This window comes from Gadus chalcogrammus, chromosome 7, assembly GCF_026213295.1.
Source record: "Gadus chalcogrammus isolate NIFS_2021 chromosome 7, NIFS_Gcha_1.0, whole genome shotgun sequence".
NCBI lineage: Eukaryota > Metazoa > Chordata > Actinopteri > Gadiformes > Gadidae > Gadus > Gadus chalcogrammus.
Genome location: NC_079418.1, coordinates 2,615,490 through 2,640,085, shown reverse-complemented (window position 1 = coordinate 2,640,085; position 24,596 = coordinate 2,615,490). Strand labels below are relative to the sequence as shown.

Below are 24,596 nucleotides of genomic sequence, written 5' to 3'. Positions count from 1 at the left end.
CATTAACCTTGACGTTCCAGTTTCTGGGGAGCCTCGAGCGCCAGGTTCAAGAGCAGTTGACTGCTCGAGCTATACACTGCTCCTGAACCAGGCGCACGAGCCTCCCCAGGGAAGATGCTCATCTTCCGTTGATGTAGTTGGCAACTACGGTCGTACTGACATTTACAGCAATAACCTATTAATTATTTCATATTATATATAACTCTTGGTAAGTAGAATAACACGAATAGCGATCATGTTTGACTGTCGGTCTGTTAGCAACTTTAGTTCGACCATATTCGTTCATAGATGACTAACTAGATATACTAACTAACGTTAGCTTTATCATCAATGACATTCAGCTAAACTCTGTGCCAAATTGCTTATGGCTACTGCTATGCCAGGATAAGTTATTGCGGTTATCACAGCTGTGTATATTTACTTCACATTAACGTAGTCTATGTTTATATTAGACTACGTTCATATATGAGTAACATTAAGAAACAACATTGCTCATATGGCCAACTTAAAATGTCAAATTGCCAAAGAATAGCAGCTAAATGTCCGTTATATCAGAGACATCTATAGCGCTCGAGACATCGTTTGATTTGATTATCAAAGTTCATGACAGATTCTAGAAGGACATTGATAAATTATTAACGATTTCATGTTTACAAAATTGTTCGTTTGCTGTACTACAAGTAATGGAATTTTTATACCAATAATACTATGAATGTCATCCATTATATTCGTTTTAGTCCCATTTCCCAATAAATAACGTTGTCACGGTCACGCGCTGCGTCCCAGACTAGCAGCTGAATCCCGCGAAACCGTCGCGGGGAAATCCAAATCATTAAAAATGATCAATATACTACGGGAAATCGACCCGTGGACATGTCGGCCCAGCTACATATTGTACCATAATACTAAATAAAACCAAATATTAATGACCCCCTTCACCCAAGCCTCCACAAGGGCAAGAAAAAAAATCGAATATATGCAGTAACGCGCTCACACTAACTAGACTTCTTTATATAACTTAACTGCGTGCTGAATCCAACGTATCGTAATATTATTTCCTGAAAGAAAGGACAGCACTGTTGCATTCAAAACTTTTAATCGCCAACAACGGACGTTTCCCTTTTTCAGCGTGTAATGGCCGTGAAGAAGCCATAACACGCTGAAGGGCGCGCGGCCCGAAACGTCCGTTGTTGGCGATTCAAAGTTTCGAAAGCAACCGAGTGCTGTCCTTGCTTTCATGAAACCATAATACTCAACTCCATTTCTAAATTACGCTTAATTTGGAAACAATTCTGCTGCTTACCTTGCTATGCCACATGTAAATCCCTTGGCTGTCGGGTGCAGCCTGCTGGCAACGACGACTTATCTGCACACTGCACAGAAGTGCGCCCCCTCATTACAAATGCATTGAACCGGAACTGAAATCACACGCAGCCTCTATTTTTTTAACCAATCTGATCACAGTTGATTTACTAGTACGCCAGGTGTGGCCATAATAAGAATGCATGTACTTTTTCAACTTGAAGGGACTTTCAAATGATTACATAACTAAAAACGACATGTTATTATTGCATATTCTCGAAGAAAGTTGTCCAATCCCGGGTTGCTTTGAACTCACTTCATTTATTATAAAGTCGTCGGCATGTTTCGGCATGGTAAGTGAAGCTATACGGAGGGAATTCTAGGAATCGTGTAGAACACGTGTCAGAGATAATAACTCTGGCTACTATGGGCCACGGGCAGAGGCCCGTGACCCTTCGCGGGTGTCGCTGAAAATCTCTGGCCACTATTCACCCCTTGTCCTCAGGTAGAGACCGCCAAGTGGGCGTGGCCGGGGTGCCGTAATGGCTTCAGCTTCTTCGTATATATAAAAGTGCTGCCATCTGTGGCTGGAGCAGCCTCCAATAAGGTCTTGCTCCCCTTGTGGCTATGTATAGTATTTACGGCTTATATGTTTGGTCCTGCTTCATTTTGGTCTATGTGTGGGTAGCTTAGATTCTTAAAATACGTAACATTATTAAATGTTAACATTCAAATACACATTCACACAGAATGCACGGTTTTAATCCTGTCAGATAAGCACACTGCAAGCCATCTCATAAATAGTATATCTTAGTTTATTACAGCTGCCTGTAGGACCTTCTACACTTCAAAGTGAATGTATTTGTATATTTATCCTGAAATAGGTCCTTAATAGGCTATACATTATTAGAAGGGGGATTCTTCACTTGCATGTGAAAGGGTTAAATGCAACTATTCATTGTTGTCACACTATGCCATCAAAACTAACTTTGTGTTTTTTTTCTTCTTCATTTGCATATTTATGGGACACTGAAGACCATTCAAAGCTCACGGCAGAAAAGGTATCAAACTTGCATTTCATAATTGTATCCGATACACACAGAGATGGCCTCTTATTGGAGTAAAAGGAGGCGAGTCTTGTCCAACGCAAGGGAGACAGAGAACGAGATTTTGCAGCAATTACATTTAAGTACAGTTAATCAGGCTGAAAATGCCCCCCCTAGCTTACCAGATCTAGCACTGTGTGGGACAACTTCAGAATTCGAGAACAGTCCTGACCAAAACACTACAGACAGTGATGCCAGTGAAAGAGAGGATTTTAGTGGGTTATCCAGCTCTGATGAAAGTGAGCCTGAGGAAATGAGTTTACAAGCTAAACTAAAGCAATGGGCATCAACTTTTGGCATTACTCTTGTTGCAGTTACCGCTCTTCTATCAATATTGAGAGTACACCACTCTGAGCTGCCTAAAGATGCCAGGACACTTCTTGGCACACAAAAGAAAATAGCTGTGCATGCATTAGGTGGGGGTGAATATCACCATTTTGGATTGGCTAAGGGAATTTTATCAAAATTGAATTCAATCCATTTGCCTAGCTGCCTTCAGACAATTCGGTTACAATTCAACATCGACGGTTTACCCATTTTTAAGAGTTAAAACGTTCAGTTTTGGCCAATTCTTGCGATGCTTGATTGTGATTACACAAAAAAAACTTTTATTATTGGTTTGTTTTGTGGAAGTGGAAAACCATCTAGTGTGTATGACTACCTCAAAGAATTTGTCAATGACCTTACCCAGCTACTGAGGAATGGATTGACCTTCAGAGGTAAACCTCTAAAGGTGATGGTGTGCTCCTTCATTTGTGATGCTCCAGCAAGTGCTTTTGTGAAACAGATGAAGTCCCACAATGGGTACTCTGGGTGTGACAAGTGCAATCAAGTTGGCGTGTGGCAAAATAAAATGACATATCCTGAAATAAATGCCAGGCTTAGATCAGACGAAGACTTTGCTTTAATGTCAGACACAGATCACCACCTGCGACCTAGTCCCCTTACTGGCATTGTTCAGATGGTAACCCAGTTTCCCATTGATTACATGCACCTCTGCTGTTTGGGTGTAACAAAAAAACTCATTCTTTTCTGGATGAAGGGCAAAAACCTGGCCATAAGACAGCCATCTAATGTCATCTCAGCTATATCATCTAAACTGATTGCTCTCCGTCCCCATATTCCATCTGAATTTGCCCGAAAACCACGAGAGCTGACAGAGATCGAAAGATGGAAGGCTACAACTAAGGCAGTTCATGATTTACAGTGGACCTGTGGTCCTAAAGCACAATCTACCAGAAGAGATTTTTGAGAACTTCCTGTTGTTTTCCGTGGGTGTGTTCTTATTACTCAGCCCCAACCTCTCTGCACCCATGATTGATTTTGCCAATCGAGTCCTAACAGCATTTGTTAAAAGCTTTGGAGATTTATATGGTCAAGGAGAAATTGTATTTACAGTTCATCAGGTGATACATCTAGCTGATGTGTACAAACAGTTTGGTGCCCTTGACCGTGTCTCTGCATTTCCTTATGAAAACTTCCTTGGAAAAGTAAAAAAAATGTTGCGAAAGCCTCAACTACCATTACAACAGGTAGTCAAGAGACTGTCAGAGGTGCCTCAAACTGTTACTCCACCTCCAAGTAAGCAGCCCCTTTTGTACGAAATGCACCAGGATGGTCCTTTGCCTCTGCAATTCAGTACTGCCAAACAGTACAGAAAGGTAGTAACAACAGATGTCTGCCTGTCAACAAAGACTGGGAACAACTGCATAGCAGTAGGACAGGATATTGGACTGGTCCAAAACATTGTGCTATCCTCTGGTTCAGTCTTCATCATCTACAGACGATTTGGGTACAAGGAATCCCATTTCACATATCCCTGCCCCTCCTCTCGAATAGGCTGTTTTCAGGTCCATACGTTGGTAGATGATCTTGAGGTTGAGCTCTATTGCATATTCTTGAAGAAAGTTGTCCAATCCCGGGTTGCTTTGAACTCACTTCATTTATTATAAAGTCGTCGGCATGTTTCGGCATGGTAAGTGAAGCTATACGGAGGGAATTCTAGGAATCGTGTAGAACACGTGTCAGAGATAATAACTCTGGCTACTATGGGCCACGGGCAGAGGCCCGTGACCCTTCGCGGGTGTCGCTGAAAATCTCTGGCCACTATTCACCCCTTGTCCTCAGGTAGAGACCGCCAAGTGGGCGTGGCCGGGGTGCCGTAATGGCTTCAGCTTCTTCGTATATATAAAAGTGCTGCCATCTGTGGCTGGAGCAGCCTCCAATAAGGTCTTGCTCCCCTTGTGGCTATGTATAGTATTTACGGCTTATATGTTTGGTCCTGCTTCATTTTGGTCTATGTGTGGGTAGCTTAGATTCTTAAAATACGTAACATTATTAAATGTTAACATTCAAATACACATTCACACAGAATGCACGGTTTTAATCCTGTCAGATAAGCACACTGCAAGCCATCTCATAAATAGTATATCTTAGTTTATTACAGCTGCCTGTAGGACCTTCTACACTTCAAAGTGAATGTATTTGTATATTTATCCTGAAATAGGTCCTTAATAGGCTATACATTATTAGAAGGGGGATTCTTCACTTGCATGTGAAAGGGTTAAATGCAACTATTCATTGTTGTCACACTATGCCATCAAAACTAACTTTGTGTTTTTTTTCTTCTTCATTTGCATATTTATGGGACACTGAAGACCATTCAAAGCTCACGGCAGAAAAGGTATCAAACTTGCATTTCATAATTGTATCCGATACACACAGAGATGGCCTCTTATTGGAGTAAAAGGAGGCGAGTCTTGTCCAACGCAAGGGAGACAGAGAACGAGATTTTGCAGCAATTACATTTAAGTACAGTTAATCAGGCTGAAAATGCCCCCCCTAGCTTACCAGATCTAGCACTGTGTGGGACAACTTCAGAATTCGAGAACAGTCCTGACCAAAACACTACAGACAGTGATGCCAGTGAAAGAGAGGATTTTAGTGGGTTATCCAGCTCTGATGAAAGTGAGCCTGAGGAAATGAGTTTACAAGCTAAACTAAAGCAATGGGCATCAACTTTTGGCATTACTCTTGTTGCAGTTACCGCTCTTCTATCAATATTGAGAGTACACCACTCTGAGCTGCCTAAAGATGCCAGGACACTTCTTGGCACACAAAAGAAAATAGCTGTGCATGCATTAGGTGGGGGTGAATATCACCATTTTGGATTGGCTAAGGGAATTTTATCAAAATTGAATTCAATCCATTTGCCTAGCTGCCTTCAGACAATTCGGTTACAATTCAACATCGACGGTTTACCCATTTTTAAGAGTTAAAACGTTCAGTTTTGGCCAATTCTTGCGATGCTTGATTGTGATTACACAAAAAAAACTTTTATTATTGGTTTGTTTTGTGGAAGTGGAAAACCATCTAGTGTGTATGACTACCTCAAAGAATTTGTCAATGACCTTACCCAGCTACTGAGGAATGGATTGACCTTCAGAGGTAAACCTCTAAAGGTGATGGTGTGCTCCTTCATTTGTGATGCTCCAGCAAGTGCTTTTGTGAAACAGATGAAGTCCCACAATGGGTACTCTGGGTGTGACAAGTGCAATCAAGTTGGCGTGTGGCAAAATAAAATGACATATCCTGAAATAAATGCCAGGCTTAGATCAGACGAAGACTTTGCTTTAATGTCAGACACAGATCACCACCTGCGACCTAGTCCCCTTACTGGCATTGTTCAGATGGTAACCCAGTTTCCCATTGATTACATGCACCTCTGCTGTTTGGGTGTAACAAAAAAACTCATTCTTTTCTGGATGAAGGGCAAAAACCTGGCCATAAGACAGCCATCTAATGTCATCTCAGCTATATCATCTAAACTGATTGCTCTCCGTCCCCATATTCCATCTGAATTTGCCCGAAAACCACGAGAGCTGACAGAGATCGAAAGATGGAAGGCTACAACTAAGGCAGTTCATGATTTACAGTGGACCTGTGGTCCTAAAGCACAATCTACCAGAAGAGATTTTTGAGAACTTCCTGTTGTTTTCCGTGGGTGTGTTCTTATTACTCAGCCCCAACCTCTCTGCACCCATGATTGATTTTGCCAATCGAGTCCTAACAGCATTTGTTAAAAGCTTTGGAGATTTATATGGTCAAGGAGAAATTGTATTTACAGTTCATCAGGTGATACATCTAGCTGATGTGTACAAACAGTTTGGTGCCCTTGACCGTGTCTCTGCATTTCCTTATGAAAACTTCCTTGGAAAAGTAAAAAAAATGTTGCGAAAGCCTCAACTACCATTACAACAGGTAGTCAAGAGACTGTCAGAGGTGCCTCAAACTGTTACTCCACCTCCAAGTAAGCAGCCCCTTTTGTACGAAATGCACCAGGATGGTCCTTTGCCTCTGCAATTCAGTACTGCCAAACAGTACAGAAAGGTAGTAACAACAGATGTCTGCCTGTCAACAAAGACTGGGAACAACTGCATAGCAGTAGGACAGGATATTGGACTGGTCCAAAACATTGTGCTATCCTCTGGTTCAGTCTTCATCATCTACAGACGATTTGGGTACAAGGAATCCCATTTCACATATCCCTGCCCCTCCTCTCGAATAGGCTGTTTTCAGGTCCATACGTTGGTAGATGATCTTGAGGTTGAGCTCTATTGCATATTCTTGAAGAAAGTTGTCCAATCCCGGGTTGCTTTGAACTCACTTCATTTATTATAAAGTCGTCGGCATGTTTCGGCATGGTAAGTGAAGCTATACGGAGGGAATTCTAGGAATCGTGTAGAACACGTGTGAGAGATAATAACTCTGGCTACTATGGGCCACCCTTCGCGGGTGTTGCTGAAAATCTCTGGCGATCCCCACGTCGTGTCCTCAGGTAGAGACCGCCAAGTGGGTGTGGCCTAGTGGGCGTGGCCGGGGTGCCGTAATGGCTTCGGCTTCTTCATATATTTAAAAGGCGCTGCCATCTGTGGCTGGAGCAGCCTCTAATAAGGTCTTGCTCCCCTTGTGGCTATGTATAGTATTTACGGCTTATATGTTTGGTCCTGCTTCATTTTGGTCTATGTGTGGGTAGCTTAGATTCTTAAAATACGTAACAGCTCCTTGGGGATGTCAGCAGAAAATGTGTGCTTTTTCCAGACCAAGACCATTATGTTGCCATCCCTCTTCTTCACCAATCCTAATTCCTTGTCTTCTGCAATCCAAAAAAGAAAAAAAAAAAGATTTTTTTGTTATTGAACTTTTTCTTTATATAAAATACACCAGTCCTAAAATCGAATTAATGAATGAAAAAAAAAAAAAAAACGACAAATAGCCAAAAAATATATATCTGAGTGGTGACAAACTGCTGTAAATCAGCTGTGAATGATCTGAGTAGTTAGAGTGCTTCAGCTGAGTAGCATTGTATACTCTTCCTGCGAAGTGTTTTTTTTTTCTTTCTATTTTTTTGGTTTTTGAGAAGGTAATTCTGGGGAGGGGGCATTTGCCTCGAGCCTGGCAAGCCTTTGAAGATAGTTAGGTTGTAGATAGTTAGGCTTAGATAGTAGTTAGAGACGACAGGTTTCAGAGTACGTCTTCACCCAAGTTAAGCTGGTGTATGCAGTTCTCTCACCACTTATGATAGTGATTCAATTTTCAATGAAATTTTATTTGTATAGCCCTTAATCACCATTACAGTCTCAAAGGGCTTAACAGGCCAAATATTTCTGAGACTGTGATCAACTGTGATCACTGTTGATCTTGCAACATACACACTATGTTATATATAACAACAATGACTGATATATAGGCCAAATATATTTCTAAGGCTTATTTTTCACACTCAAAACACAGCGATTTTTTATTTTCTTTCATTCACCTCATTGACAGATGGCACAGGTGTGGAAGGTCGTCGAATTCAAAGATAGGAGCACTACCATAGTGCCAAGCAGCTGGTTGGAGGAGGCAGGGGAGTCATGGAATTGTTTCTGGCCTCCTAGTTCTTACGATCATAACCGCCTCCAGAAGGCAGTCGCGCACCACCTTCCTCCAGGTGCAGCGTGGGACGTGCACGGTGACGTGAGGGTCTTGGTTAGCTGTGGTAAGGAAAAATGCTGCATATGAAAACGTTTCTATAAGATTCAACTTGCTAAATTTCACTGATGCATGCCATTCACTTTCAGCAACATATGTTAAGGCAAAGGACTACCTGAACAAGTCCTTACTGTGTTTAACATCAGACATACAGTCAGAGGCTGAAGACCCTATCAGAAGGAAAAAAAGGTAAAAAACAAAAAAAATTCTCCTCTCCAGAGGTGAATTGGGCCACACATTCCCGCTATCCATCAGACCCTCCCAACCCTCTAAGCCCCTTCCTTGGATAAACGACTCCCTTCAATCGATGCGCTCTAACCTCATGGGCTGCTGAGAGAGAATGGCATAAAACTAACAACCTATCAGATTTAACACAATACCAGTAACTATTATCATCTTTTGCTTACAATGTCACAGCAGCGAAAAATTCTTGTTACAATGACAAGATTCACAATACAACTGACACCCGGAAACTGTTCTCTACTTTCAAATACTAAACCTTTCCCATCTTGCTACAAACCTCACAGCAGACCCTTATGCTTCATTCTTTACTGACAAAGTGGCTGCTAATAGCAGGCAGTTCTCTGAACCATCCACAGGCAACTTATCATCCCTCACTACCTTCGAAAAGCTCCTGAAAACTCAGCTCTTCCTAGAATGACTCTTGTCCTAACACTTTTCAACTTTCAATGCACTCTTCCATCTTTCTATTGCACTTAAACTTCAGACAGTGTTCAGGTGACTAGTGGCACTTTTTGGCACTCTTAGCAAGGTGTTAAAAATAGTGTTGTAGCTTAAATGTTAGTCCTGTTGTTGTAAATCGCTTCAGCTCAAAGCATCTGCTAAATGCATAAACGTATATATTCTCTGTTAATATTTCTGGTGTTACCCACTGACTGCCATGACTGTCCTTGCTTTGTTCCAAAGGCCAAACTCACGCTACCTGCAGGAGCCAGCTGGAAGAGCCCAGACCACTAGGGGCCCGCCGCAACACTATTTTGAAGGTGCAGACCTTTAGAGTTAAACTGAACAGCAATGAAACATTTTAGAAATTAAAATATAAATATTTCAGAAACGGCTGTTTGACTGCCCATTTAGTCTGAAATTAAACTGGCACTTACTATGCTTCAAGGTGTGGACACTGATGACGAGGCACCACCCCCCCCTAAGGAAAACAGCACGACAATCTGTAGATGTAGGGCCAGGTAGGAGGGGCTAAAAAATGTTGTATGTGTTTACTGGTTAATGCCAGTACAAATGGTACTTTGAAGCACCATTTGAAAAAACACCATGCTTAACACAAATGTTAGAAATACCATTTGGCTCTATACGGAGCCCCTCTGGTGACATCTGGGAAAAAATAAATAATCTGTTTGCCCGACTTAGTGATCTGTTTGCATGACTTGATCATCTGTGGCCACAATTTAATAAATTGCGGGAACGAGATAATTAATTTGTGGCCACAGTTTAATAATTTGTGGGAACAAGATAATTAATTTGTGGCCACAGTTTAATAATTTGAAGGAACAAGATAATTATTTTGCGACCACAGTTTAATAATTCGAGTGTGGCTGTGTTGTCTATTGTCGCAGCAGGGGTTAGACGCATGTCGGCTATGGACAAGATATAAGAGATATCGTTCTATTTTAACCTCGGAATGAATTACAATGACATGCTAAAGTCACTTGCTGTTAGGCAAGGAGTTATTATAAGTAAGAGGCACTTAATTAGGCTGCTAAAAATGCACGGGTACAGCCGAAGACAATATGATGACCTCGGTGACGAGATAGACTTTATCATGCAACAGCTGAAGGGAAATGGAAACCTGCATGGATACAGATGGATGTACAGCAAATGCATGAAATTATTAATTATCATTTGGCATCCTTGCAAATTATAATTATATCTGGCATACCGATTCATATGATAAATGAAAACCATATGGAATCTGCATCAATGGTTGCATAGACAGCTTTTCCCGTAAAATAATTTGGCTTAAAGCGGCATACACCAGCAGTGATCCACATGTCATTGGAGGCTACTTTATGGAGGCCTAGAGGAGTTCGGTGGCTTCTAAGGTCCGCCCCGACACTTGGTGCTGGTGTAGCTGTCAAAACGAGGTCCATCCTCTATCACGTCACCGAGGTCATCATATTGTCTTCGGCTGTACCCGTGCATTTTTAGCAGCCTAATTAAGTGCCTCTTACTTATTATAACCCCTTGCCTAACAGCAAGTGACTTTAGAATGTTATTGTAATTCATTCCGAGGTTAAAATAGAACGACATGCGTCTAACCCCTGCTGCAACAATAGACAACCAAAACATAAAACACAACATAAGTATCTTGTTCCCACGAATTATTAAACTGTGGCCACAAATTAATTATCTTGTTCCCACAAATTATTAAACTGTGGCCACAAATTAATTATCTCGTTCCCGCAATTTATTAAATTGTGGCCACAGATTATCAAGTCATGCAAACAGATCACTAAGTCGGGCAAACAGATATATATATTTTTCCCAGATGTCACCAGAGGGGCTCCGTACTTATTCAGTTTTGAAGCGTTTCATTTTTTTCAGAAATCAATAGTGAGTGGCTATTTGGGCCATCGACCACCCAAAGAGGTAATATCTCTCTCTCACACACACACACACACACACACACACACACACACACACACACACACACACACACACACACACACACACACACACACACACACACACACACACACACACACACACACACACACACACACACACACACCTCTGTTGTTGGCATCCCAGGACCAAGCCAAACTTCCTCGATATCAGGCGAACTGATGGTTGAACAAGTAAAACTTAAAATATTTTAACTTACACACAATTACATGATTTTTTTTTTTTTTTAATCCAGCTCAATCAAATGGCAGCCAGAGACTTGAGCTACTACATCTAGGTAAGTGTTGGCGTCAGTAGAACACCTAATTTCAACATGTATTGATTGAACATGTATTTATATTAATTTCTTACAAGGTAAATCTTACAAACTCTTCCTTAAATACACTACTTTGAAAAAAATATATAATCATTGGCACTTGACACTAATCAATGACTTTTGAATATGGATACAGTCCAACCAAGCCACCAGCTATTGCATGGTAAATCGAGGAGACAAACATTCTAACCATTGTTTATCATTATCATACACATTATAATTAAGATGAAATGGGAAAGTACACCAAACCCCAGAAAACATTTCTAATAAGTAACTTACATGAACAGATATGGGAATATCTAAAGTCGTGGAGCTGCTTTCCAAAGTGCTGGAAGAAAATAAATTGATGAAAGCGGAAATTACCAACCTGGGGAGTGAAGTGAGGGCGCTTAGGAGAGAGATGGTGAGGCCGGTAGCACCAGAAGCTGCCGCTTCGTCCATCAAGCTGCCTCTGAGGACAATGGAGGAGTTTCAATTAGCAGAGGCTGTTATGAGAGAAACCCCCTGCGAAAAACAAAAGATGGTAGGTACAAATCTGCACTACCCAAAAGCTAGTCAAAGTATATGTGTAAATTAATAAAACCATACCTCTTCTTTCCAGCCATCCACTACATCACTCAGTATTTGTAGGAAGTATCTTTCAAAACAAAATTAACGCATTACTCATTATGTGAAACAGTGAGGAGTTCACCTAACCTAAATTGGTACATACAGTATCTCACAAAACCCTATGCCATTTTTTCAAATGTTTTAATGTATCTTCTCATGGGATAACTCCATATACATGAAACTTTGATGTAACTTAAAGAATTCAGTGTAGAGTTTGTAGATTACGATAGATTTATTGTCACTATGGGCGCAATGGTCATGTTCATAATTAAGTGTACTCAGTTATGTGGCCAGCTGTTTAGTTGTTAATGGATGTGTTTTTAGTCATATTCTGAGGACAATAAATCTATAGTTCTCTACAATATGTATAATGACTAGTTTAACTTATAATAAAGTTTCATGCCAAGGGTTATCCTATGAAAAGAAACAATAAAATATTTGCAAAAATGGGAGGGGTGTAGGCCTATTCACTTTTGGGAGATATTGTAATTATACATGTTATAATTATCAATGTTTCACTTGTTTGTTGGTTTATTATGTCTTGTCAGATCTTAACATTCAGTCTAATTGGAGGGCACACTGCAGAAGAGGCCGTAAGAAGGATGTTGCAGAGTGGCCTAACCAATAACCTGGCGTGTCGCTTCAACTGTGCAGGGAAAGGCTTCAAGGAAGCCTTTAAAAGCACTGTCCTTAGTGATGTACTGTTCGGTATGTTTGTCAAAACTCAGTCACACCACACAAGCATTAGACACAGATACCACTGATTAAAATAAATGCTTTTAAAACAGCAAGTCGATTTTTTAATATGCACTATGGGTAGTCTTCTGGGGTCTCATTTGTAACCGTTGCGTACGCACAAAACGGGGCTGAAAGTTGCGTACGTGACTTTTCACGCCAAGGTTGTGATCTATAAAAAACCAACTTGACGGGAAAATGTGCGCAGCCCTAAGCAAACTCTGACCCATGCGTACGCATGGTTTGGAGGAAAAGGAGAATTGGCGACACAGACGGTGTGGTGGTGAACTGAAGTCAGACCGAAGAATTGCAGAGTGAGAAGAACGATTATGTTTCATCATCGCCCTTCATCAATTTAATTTCAACCCGTATCATGCGTTAAATCCTAATCAGAATAATTTAAATCCACTGCGTTATTTCTCAGTTATAACTCCAGAAATATCTCCTTAGAATAGAAATAAAAAGAAATTCTCTATATTTAATCCCGTCACTCCATAATGTCCACTGACGGCGCGACTGCATGGAATAAAGCATCTGTCCAACATGTGTCAATAACATAATATTTTTATGTGACACTGTAAACACATGATCAAATGTCAATTAAATCCCAAGTGTGAAAAACCAAGCCACACTCATCACAATCGTTGTCCGTTACTCTTGATGCTTTTCATGACAAATCAGGCATTAAAAAGGGGTTATGTTCAAGAACATTTTACGTGGGTAATTACAAACTGATTATCCAAGGCGTTCTCGTGAGTCTTATTACCGTAACCCTATAAATACAGAGGTGAGCGCCGTGGTAATGCTGTACCATATGGCACTTCTGGCGGACCATGCAGGATTCGGAGGGAGAGGGTATTTAGGGACCATAACGATTTATTGGTAGGCTACATAAAAATATGTAACTCTATGTCAGACCACTTCTTTTTTAATTCTGGGACTGTGCGCTCCGTGCTACTGACAGAGTTCACTGCTGCAGCAACATGTTGCCACTCACTCTGCTTTTTGTTGTTGGCGATTCCAATCCCGTGACCGCCGAACAAAACTACCTTTCGGGCCTCCATCTCACCCACAAGTGTCTCCACTTCAACCTCCGTGAAATTTTGCTTTTTTGATTTTCTCAGTACTTCTGCCATTGTTTCCAACAAGACATAATACCGGCATCTGAGTCTGTTTTATATGCAGATCGCATTCATGAGGTAATTTGCATTGACCATTTATGGTTAAAAAGGGGCGTGTAGAGGGCGGAACGTGAAGCTGATTCAGCTGCGCACAATTATAGTCAGTATGTGATTTATAAAGCAAAGATTGCGTACAGGTGTGCGTACGCAGTGTTTTATAAATCCGAATATTTTTTGGCGCACGCAAAACTTGACTTCTGGGCGCACGCACATTTTTAGTAACGATCCCACGCACAGTTTTATAAATGAGACCCCTGAGCTATGCTTATTTCATGTAAAATCAGAAAAAGTCCATTTATAGGCTACTATGCGATCTCAGTTTTGTGTCCAGATGCAGCAATGCTTTTAACACTGACAATATTCTGCACTGCACTCTTGGACTATCCGTCAGCACTAGAACACTTTAGTTTGACGTTATTTTACTTTTACTATCTAGCTATCTTGCACCGAAAGCCTACATTCACATAAGAATGTAACAACGCGCTACTCCGCTAGCCTTGGCTACTCGTGGTATGTCGGGCTACGGGCATGCATGCCCGTAGCCTACCAATTTAACCCTGCATGCATGCATTCTGTAATCAAAGAAGTAACTGGGATGGAGTCGATGTGGTAACCCATAGTGCAGTAAAATAAGACCGAGAGGACAGTGAAACCACTGCACTGCGCACCAGCGTTAAGGGTCTGTGGTTAGGAAACAAATTGCTGACTTTTTGCCTGGTGCACTATATTCTTGACCGGGTTTGTTTGTTTGTTTGTTTGTTTGTTTGTTTGTTTGTTTGTTTGTTTGTTTGTTTGTTAAGAATGTGATTAGAATGTACGTCAGTACATTCCAAGCGGTCAGACAACTATCATACCGTCGCAGTCCACCGCCCAGACTCCCCCATCCGCGCCAACACCCGCATGGGGAGGGACGAAGGATGTACATGTGCCGTTCACCGGCCTGTGCGTGATTGACAGTGCTCTGCCGATGAAAAGAATGTGATTGGAATGTTCGTCAGCCGAGAGCAACCAATAGGTTTAGAGCTAAATGGTCCCGCCCCCAGGAACGTTTTTTTTTCTTCAGACTTTTGACTGTCAGGAGTTTCAAAACAAATGCGCGACAGAACACTGCCAATATTCACGTGACTCAAAGCTTGCGCCTGTGTGGTCGAATCTCTGAAAAGTCAGTGCTGAGAAGTCACTTCTGAAAAAATACATTGCAATGGCGTAAACGTACACCTTTACAAGTTTTTAAAAATAAATATTCAACCTTTCAAAACTTATTTCTCAATGTATGAACACCTGTTTGCAGAATCCCATTTACAAGGTTTCAAAACCGGGAAACAATGAAATACACTGTTAGAACAGTGCCAGATTTGAAACTCTGCAAATGCGCTGGTGATATTGTTTGAACTTTGAAAACATGTTGAATTTTTTTCAGGTCATAATGTCTTTTTTCAATGTTGCAAAACCTTTTTTACAAGGTGTTGAGTTTTTCAAACCCAGGTTTCAGGTTTGAATTATGGCAGGAAACTGGCTCCATACAATGCAAGTCACGGGCGCATGGCGTAGTTTGAAACAAACCTCATTCAGTCGTATTGCTGGACTCATTTTGTATACCGCTTATGTTAATATTCCTCTATTTATTTTCAGGCGCCGCAGGATCCTCGACCATGAATGAATGTGTGTGTGTGAATAATAATTACCGTATTTTCCGGACTATACGTCGCTCCCGAGTATTAGTCGCATCAGTCCAAAAATGCTCCATGACGAGGAAAAAAACATAAATACGTCGCATCGGTGTATAAGTCGCATTTATTTTTAAACATTTAAACAAGAACGTTTAGTCTGGAGAGACTGAATAAAATTGCAATAGCAATATAGGTGTGTCGGTCCCACTCGTAGTTCTGAGACTATACCGAATTCAGTGACACCGGGATTCCATCGGACGCGTATGCGCCGCGGTCCTAAACCTGAGGGCACGATCGGAAGGTGGAAGTTGCGCTTTAGATGCCTTCACAAGTCCAGCGGAGGGCTCCAGTTTTCGCCGGCCAAGTCATGCGCTGTGATATGTGTGACAGCTATGTTGCACAACATTGCAGCTAAGGCTGGGGTAGCTTTGGTTGAACCGGAGGACATTGAGGACGATGACGACGAGAATATAATTTATTCGGTGGTGCAGTAGGCTTGCAGCGTTCAGTTGTAGGCCTAATGAATGACGGTGCCATCTTGCGGCCGAAGATTATGTACGCACAATTTTGGCATATAAGTCGCTTCGAAATATAAGTCGCAGGGCAAGCCAAACTACAAAAAAAACCGCGACTTATAGTCCGGAAAATACGGTATATTCGTTAGAATAAGTAGGGTTAATTGGGTTTGGGTTGTTCGTGTTCGGTTATCACGTTGTGTTGTTCATTATTGTCGCCACCGTTGTTGTGTCATGTTTGTTTGTTGGGTGCTCTATGTGAGAGGATTTTAATAAAAGTAGTCTGCGTCGAGGGGTGTACGGGGCACAGAACTAGTTAAATAAAGCCTGACTGTGCGTTTCTTGGCCGCCGCTACAATATGTTTGACAACAATAGCCTATGTTCTGTGTATTCATATATTCATTAGAGCCTTGAAGGAGATTCAGTAGCCTTAAAATCCTAATTTAATTGTAGAGTCATATCATGATGTCCTTTAAATAAATCAGTGAGTGAAGAACCAACATCGACCACAATATTCAACCATAATCATTAATTGAATAAAGGTTGAAAAGGGATTGACGTGCCGTCGTCGGTCGCCTTCCATTCAACGTTGAATCGACCTGGAACAGTATGAGCAAACTGCCGTTGAATCGACCAAAATTCGACCATAATCGTTGAATAAAGGTTGAAAAGGGATCGACGCGCCGTCGTCGGTCGCCTCCCATTCAACGTTGAATCGACGGTGGACAGTATGAGCAAACTGACGTTGAATCGACGCCCGGTCTCAACGCTGATTCAACATGTTTTGGTTGAAAATGCGGAGGTTGATTCACCGTTGATTCAACGCTCTTTTGCTGTCTGGGTTGCCTCCCACCTTTAACCATGAACAATCGTTAACGACGAGTACTCAAAACGACGCCAGAGTGGGGCATGAAAGACAAAGCTATTCTGTGGGGGGGGGGGGGGTTGTAACGCAGATGGGAAGGTGTCTTCATGAGGGGGGTGAGGGAGGGCCTACCTTTAGACAGGCAGGTAGACAGACAGACAGACAGACAGACAGACAGACAGACAGACAGACAGACGGATATAACACACCGTGGGTCCCGTTGTGAAGGCTACCATTGCCTTACCAAACAGCCAGGAGCACCCAGGCCAAAATGACACTTGTTGCCTTCAATAAGTGTGTGCGTGGAGAGAGAGAGAGAGATAGAGAGAACATATCTCTAGAGAGAGAGAGTGGGAGAGCAAGAGAGAGAGAGAGTGTGAGCTAGAGAGAGCAAGAGTTACAAGATTGTAATTACTTTTCAATATTCCATATTGAAACTGTGGAACAACCTTTTCGTATGTTGCCCAAAAGTAATATGTTTGTACAAAAAAAGTGGATTTACAGATATTACCACATGTATACATGAATATTATTCTCCCAAAGATGTTGAATTCTATTAGTTACAAAATTATAGCCAAAATATTATGTGCTCAGAAACTAGTGTCATTTCCGATGGTTTCCAACTTATTGCTAAGGATTTAATGATACGTAGAGGATGAGGGCACTTAATGCGCGTGCGGAAACTGTAGTTATGATCTAGATATTGATATTTAAATCAAAATCAAACAATACCTCAAATATTGGAATGAAATATACAATCTCCAGCTATTGACTAGGGAAATGTGACAATTATACTTGCACCATTGGCTGAATAAGTAGCTGCCAAAATTGTTATTTGAAAATTGTCATTTGAAACAGATGGATCTTTAAGGGAATATATTTATGGAGAGAGAACATATCTCTAGAGACAGACAGAGAGGTAGAGGTTGAGAGAGAGAGAGAGATTCTATTGTCCCAGGTCATAGACCACGCAGTCTTAACAACAGACAAGATGGCCCCTACCGACTTGCAGAATATATAGAGAGAGAGAGAGAGAGAGAGAGAGAGAGAGAGAGAGAGAGAGAGAGAGAGAGAAAACTTTATTCAACGTTTCATTCTTCAAACAATTTAGCCTTTTAACACAGACAACGAAGACTAGGTTAGACAGCAATAAATAACTAAATAAACACACTCATTAAAACGCAGTTAAAAAAACAAACAAAAAACAACAACACATTGACAGTGTAAAGTGACTCGTTCAAGCTGACGTTATGAGGGACAGCAGGCACAATGCTTTATATACCCTCTGCATCTTCAACATTGCTTAGCTCTTTTGCTAGTCTCTGCCCAATTTTTTTCAATCTGTAATACTCCTTCTCAGTGAAACCTCCCTCCCCTCTGATGTTCATCTGAGATTTTACAGATAGCAACAGCATTTTTTTGTCTGCAAAATGTTTATCATATTGGACATTCTTCATATTTTTTGTTCTTTTCAAGAACACCTGTATACTATGTACTGAGTACATCCCATCCAGCTGTGAAGCAGAAGCCAGTGGTGAGTCAGTGAGGGGCTGGCTGTCTGTTACACAGTCCACCATCTCCTCCTCACTGGACTCTGTCTCTTCACCACTAGACTCTGTCTGCACCTCCTTCTCCCCCCCTTCCCCACTGGTCTGTTTCCTTTTAAGAAGGGGAGCCTTACACCTACCTTTTTCCTCCTCCATCAACCCACCCTCACTGTCCCTCTGCTCTACTGCAGCAGAGCTGGGCCCAGCCTCTACACTCTCTGCTGGTTCTGTAACATTGTCCCCCTTCTCCTGAACAACACACTCATTCTTTTTTTCATTGTCAACACATAATAGAAAAGCCTTTTCTGGATTTTCCCCACACTGCTTTGTAGTTACAACATTTTCTTCTGTGATCTCAATGCTTGCAGCCTGCTGTTTTGCAGCTTCCACATCTTTGGAGGGGCCTGCTGGCGCCTCACTAGGCCCAGGCCGATTTTTGGGGGCTATTTCCGGGCAAGCTCTGACTAAATGCTCTTCTTTCCCGCAGGCAAAACACTTCAGAGTTCCAGAATTTACAAACACAGCATAGTCAAAATCATCCACCCTTAATTGAAAAACTAAACTCAGTTCACTGTCCTTCTTGTTCAGAATCATGTGCACTTGCCGTCTATGCGACACTACATGCCGCAGCAGGGGAGACTTGCAGCCTGACGGCAGCTTCCTGATTGGAGACACTATTTTCCCGTGCCTCGATAGTTCCCGAACCAGAACCTCGTCGCCGATGAACGGAGGGATGTTAGAAATAGTAATCCTCGCTGCCGGCGTTGTAAGCGGAGACACGGACACAAACAAATCATTCACAACGATCCCAGATTCTACCACTTGGTATGCCTTGGCCACGCTGTCCACAAAAATAACGACCCCTCCGTTCATCCGGGCCGCGGACTTGATGCTGCTGTGCCCGACAACGTCTGCCACTCCATGACTGCAGTCCTCCACTGAACACGGGAAGGTGGTGGAGATCTTGAAACCATGCTTGCGGCTGAGCCCCTCGAACGCCGCCATATTCTCGGCGCACCGACCAGCGGCCGCTGGTTGATCGCGAAAAAACACCCCAAAGTAGCACCAAAAACCACCAAACAACTCGCAAAACCTTCACCCAACCATATATACAACATTTACCGAAAAAAACCAATGAAAAAAGTTCACATAAACTTCTCAATATCGCTCTCACACACGCTCCGCTCTGCTCCGAAAATCACGCACCTTCCGCTCAATGAGAGTGAGAGTGAGAGAGAGAGAGAGAGAGAGAGAGAGAGAGAGAGAGACTTTTCCTTGGCCAGGAGCTGGCACTTGGCCAGGTCCTCCTTGGCCACCAGTCTCAACTGTTTGCCCTGTTTCACCAGGGACTGGTGGCCAAGGACGTTCCTGTTGAGGTCTTTCATCAGTTTTCTCAACTCCCGGGTGACCATGACCAGCTGGCCGTTGGTCACCCGGGAATATTTAGCCGGGGTATCGCGGAAGTACTCCATGAAGGAGATGGCCTGGCCCACATACAAAACGAGTGTGGTCGGGGCCAGGCCAGCCGCTCTCAGCAGGGTAGCTGTAGAAAGACCAGGCTGTAATTAGTCTCAGTCATATGTTTTGAGTACTACTTCATCATTATCATCATCAAAAATTAACTACTTATGTCTTTATGAGGGGGACATTAAAAAGGAATTCCCAAGTCCAATATTTGATGGAAGGCCAGCTGAGCGTCAAGAATTTGAGGAACACCTTTGCTCGGCTGGCCTTCGACACACCATTCTCTTTCATCTTCTTTGTCCCTTCCGGGCAGAAGAGGTATTTGCCATACTCCTCAAGGTAAGTGTCTGTAAAGATGCAACACATGATGAGGAATGTAGCGTGAAAACACTTGACACACCTGCACAAATACACAATGTGTTATTTCTTACCCATGGAGGTCCCAAACTTTATGTTCCTCAAGGTTGAGCCCCTGCTCTTCCCTTTGAGGAGGGACATGAACACCCGTGAGGCCGACTGCGCGAAAAACAAACATAATTAACACCACTTTTGCATGACCGCATTTCCTCATTGGTTCTACACTTGGTAAAGATTTGTAAAATTATTGATGAACTAATCCATCCCACTCACCACATCCCTGGTGCCTCCTCCTCCTCCATCCTTCTCTTCCTCCTCCTCCTCCTTAGCAGCAGCAGATTTTTTTTGAAGCTTGCTTTTTTTCTGGGTAGAGAGAAAAACAATAACAAGACATGATTAAGTTACATACTTTGGCCTTGGGCAAAATGATTATGTATTACACTAATCAATTATCTTCTCACCCCAAGAGTGCCAAATGGTAGTTTGCGCTTGACCGCTTTCAGGGTTTGTTGCTTCTCCTGCTCCTCCTCCGTGGCCGTGGCTGTGGCTTCGTCCTCCTCCGTGGCCGGGGCTTCCTCCTCCTCCGTGGCCGTGGCCGGGGCTTCGTCCTCCTCCGTGGCCGTGGCTGTGGCTGTGGCCGGGGCCGGGGCATCCTCCTCCTCCGTGGCTGTGGCTCCGGCCGGGGCCGGAGCTTCCTCATCCTCATTGGCTGTGCCCGGGGCCGGGGCTTCCTCCTCCTCCGTGGCTGTGGCCGGGGCTTCCTCCTCCGGGGTCGAAGGCTCCTCCTCCTCCAGGGACAAAGGCTCCTCCTCCTCCTCCTCCGGGGCCGGTATTGGGGCTGCCTCTGCAGAGAGAAAAAAACAAACAGCAAGAGAAAAAAGGACAGCAAATTAATGACACTGTAATGTAATTTATTGAAATAAATAGATCACGGAAAGAATGTACAAGTGCTATGTATTTTTCATTCACTCACGTCGAGGCCGGCGCTTGGCCTGGAGCTGGACCAACCTCTGCTCAGGGAAAAAACTAACGGCAAGAGAACAGAACAGGACAGCAAATTAATGACACTGTAATGATTGAGTTATTGAAATAAATTGATCATGGAAAGAATGCATAATTGCCATGTATTTTTCTTTCACTCACAGTACGGAGGTCTGCCAGCTCCCTTTCGAGCTCACGGACCCGGAGGCGGGCATTGACACAAGTGCGCTTCTTGCACATGCTTACTCCCGCCTCCGGGTCAGACTGCTGCGCCTGGTCCACTGGCTGGTCGAGTGTGCTGACCATGGGTGGATGGGGATCAGTGGCCCTCAAGGCCGCCAGCTGGTTAATGGCTGTAGTGCGCTTGAGGGCCTTGATCTCCCGATCCACGTTTACCTTGGGAAGCTCTGAATGAGTCCTCAGGTGTTTCTCCACGCAAAGGAGATGAGATGCTTTGCCACAAAAGATAATACTTTCCTGCAAATGGGACATTCTCCAATAGTCTTCGGTTTTGTCATCTGTAAAAGTCATGAGATATTAGTTCAATACGTAATTGCTTAACTAAACTAGATAACAAATGTATATTTGTTATAATGAATTAAAGATCAGGGGCCGTATTCACAAAGCATTTTATCTTACCGCTAAGAGTGCTCCTAACTCGCGCTAAAACATCTTACGTAGGAGTTTTTTCTTAAAAGTTATTCACAAAGCCGCTGAGACCCACTCTTACTAAGGATAAATCACAAAGAGTGAACTAAGAGTGACGCGCCGTTGCTATGGATTACGTCAATTCTCGTGCACGAGTTTAGAAGCGGTCAGTGATTGGTTGTTCAGACGAGGCCACTGAATCACCGAAAAACAAGGAACTAGCCTAGGCTAGAAATGAATTCCTATTAAGTAGTTAGTGCAGTTAGCAGAATACACACATGATGACAATTTTGTGCAGACCACGATAATGACGTTGTAGCCTGCACGTTCAAGAGAGAGAGAAAGCAAACAATAAAAATAGGTACAATTTTAAAGAAAATAATTGTTATGAACTACCCAAGTGTTGACTGATTGGTGCCAAGGTGTTTACCTAAAATGTGTTTTTCAAAGTGATCCCTAAATGCCTGTCCACTCGGTTCCACACGGCCAAATTCCTTGTCATGTTGATCGCCATCATCATCATCGTCTGGCTGTGGAATGTTCCTCCGCTTGCAGAGGTTGTGTAGAATGGCACATACAGTGATTACTGTGCTTGCCCTCTCTGGGGTGAGGCGTATTTCGCCATGGAGGACATGAAACCGACGTTTCATCTGCCCAATTCCTCTCTCCACAACATTTCGTGTATGTTTGTGTGCTCTAGCATTTATGGAAGGAATCAGTAAACAATAATAATTATGGATTCAACAAATAAAAGGTGTGAAAGAGCCAATACGATGTGTTTTAAGCATAGGACTAAGCATAATAGGTGTAATCACTTACATGTTATACTTTAACTGTGCTCTCGGTTGTGGATTGAGGTAGGGTGTCACGACTTGACTCAGGGACAAGGACTCAGAAGCAAAACTCAGAAGACGGCAGTATGTTTAAACCAAAAACGCTTTACTAGAAAAAGGTAACAAAAAACGCTCTCATGGAGGACACAAAACTATAACCAAAAGGTGCTCGCTTAGGAGTATACAAAACACAGTTAAATACAGTAGTATCTGCAAGTGTCAAAAACTAACAAATCCTGAGGCTTGACAATACGCTGGGGACGCAAGACGAACTGACATTAGACAAAGGAAAACAAGGGCTATTTATACATGAGGGAGGGGAACACAGGTGAGACGAATCAGAGACCGGGGAGGCAATCACAGTTGAGAAAGTCAAGTGCCTGAAACGAGAGGGAAAAGGGAACTACAAAATAAAACAGAAAGTGAATGACAAGACATGAGTGATTTTAACTTGGCTCAACAGAATTAACAAACTTTGCGTGACATGACAGAGGGTGTCTAGAGCCACGTCTTGCATGGATAGTCACATGTCACCCAGCAAGTGACACCCAACTGGTACATCTCAAAAAGCTGCCTCAGACCGCTCACCATTAAAATGCGCGAATCATGGGTAGCTGAAGATCCAGGCCACTTTGCAACAACATCCAGTAGGCTATGTTAACATTTGCATCAAAAACAACCTGCGTGTTGATGGAATGCATTTTCTTCCTATTGACGAACACGTCCTCGTCTTTTGATGGCGCAATTATTTTTATGTGCGTCCCGTCAATAGCACCGACCACACCGGGCATACCTGCAATTGCCATGAAGTTGGCTTTGATCCTGTGTAATTGTTGAATGTCCAAAGGAAAGTTTATGGCACGGCTGACTGATGGTTGCGATAATTTTAAATCGTCGGCATTGCAAAGTTGCATTTCCCCTGTTGCTAAATAACGTAGTGTGGCCAAACATTTTATTTCGGGACTAATCGGATTATTCCTGTTAGTCTGGGATGTTATTGCATCGCCATTAACTCCACAACAAGTTGAATACCCTAACATTTCGTCTCGCAGGCATTTTACGATTCTTTGTGAATAGGTCTTACTGAGTTAGGAGTCCTCTTGAGGACTTTTAAGCTCTCCTAGACTTAGGTGCTACTTTTAGGCCTAAAATACTTTGTGAATTGCTCTTAGTGAAAAAAGTGAGGAGTCCTAAATTTAAGAGTGACACGCCCATTATTTTTAGATCCAGCCACCCCAACTGAACTCCAGTCTCCCTCTTCCGCAATGCCTTCCCCCCAATCCCACTCACCCCCCAAGACATTTTCTTTTCCCGCACCTCCTTCTCCATGGTTGACCCAGTCGGACCATTCTCCGTTGGCCTGCACCAAACCCTGCTCAACCCCCAAGCGCTCTCCATTGGCCCCTCCCCCACCTCCTCTAGGACCAGTTGCCACTGGATTCCTGGCTTCCTCCCCATCCACACCTGCCCCCATGCCTATCCATCCAGTCTACTCCTGAATGTCATGCGCTGCACTGGAGAAGAGAGTGGAAGGGCTGGAGTTATCAGTTAGTCAGCTGCAGGCCACGGTGTCCCTGCAGCTGTATAACAGGACCGGAACAGCACAGGGCTCCTCTTCAGCCACCCTTGCCAGCCCCAGCCCTGGAAAAAAATTCAAGCATACCCAGAGATCGCCCATGCTGAAGAAGACTGCTCTCGGTAATTACTAGCATCTGTTTTGTTTTTATTGCAAATAGTGTTTGTTCTTGGAAGGCCCCCTTGGACTGCAGTAC

The 24,596-nt window shown here is 42.9% G+C and overlaps 1 protein-coding gene and 2 long non-coding RNA genes across 5 annotated transcripts in view; 1 reads left to right on the top strand and 2 right to left on the bottom strand.

Moving 5' to 3' along the window:
- Nucleotides 1–16,983, bottom strand: part of LOC130385718 (uncharacterized) — a 29,899-nt gene extending 12,916 nt beyond the window's left edge. For 2 of the 3 annotated variants that reach the window (XR_008896055.1, XR_008896053.1), the window contains exons 1-3: nucleotides 11,786–16,983; nucleotides 8,227–8,443; nucleotides 1,304–7,563 (exon numbers count right to left, since the gene is read on the bottom strand). This is a non-coding gene — a long non-coding RNA (uncharacterized LOC130385718). Of the gene's footprint in view, nucleotides 1–1,303; nucleotides 7,564–8,226; nucleotides 8,444–8,572; nucleotides 8,612–11,785 lie in introns of all 3 variants that reach the window. The other variant, XR_008896054.1, reaches the window with a different exon arrangement.
- Nucleotides 8,565–9,604, top strand: LOC130385719 (uncharacterized). Its single transcript, XR_008896056.1, has 3 exons — nucleotides 8,565–8,630; nucleotides 9,369–9,445; nucleotides 9,574–9,604. It is a non-coding gene; the product is annotated as an uncharacterized LOC130385719 (long non-coding RNA).
- Nucleotides 16,984–19,711: 2,728 nt separating the features above from the next.
- LOC130385451 (translation initiation factor IF-2-like) lies at nucleotides 19,712–24,068 on the bottom strand. The gene is made up of 8 exons (XM_056593953.1): nucleotides 22,811–24,068; nucleotides 21,506–22,687; nucleotides 21,336–21,388; nucleotides 20,824–21,206; nucleotides 20,636–20,725; nucleotides 20,437–20,521; nucleotides 19,811–20,084; nucleotides 19,712–19,727 (listed from the first exon to the last, which is right to left on the bottom strand). The coding sequence occupies exons 2-8, from the start codon at nucleotides 21,556–21,558 to the stop codon at nucleotides 19,712–19,714; spliced, it is 954 nt and encodes a 317-aa protein (XP_056449928.1). The 5' UTR covers nucleotides 21,559–22,687; nucleotides 22,811–24,068.
- Nucleotides 24,069–24,596: the final 528 nt, after the last annotated feature.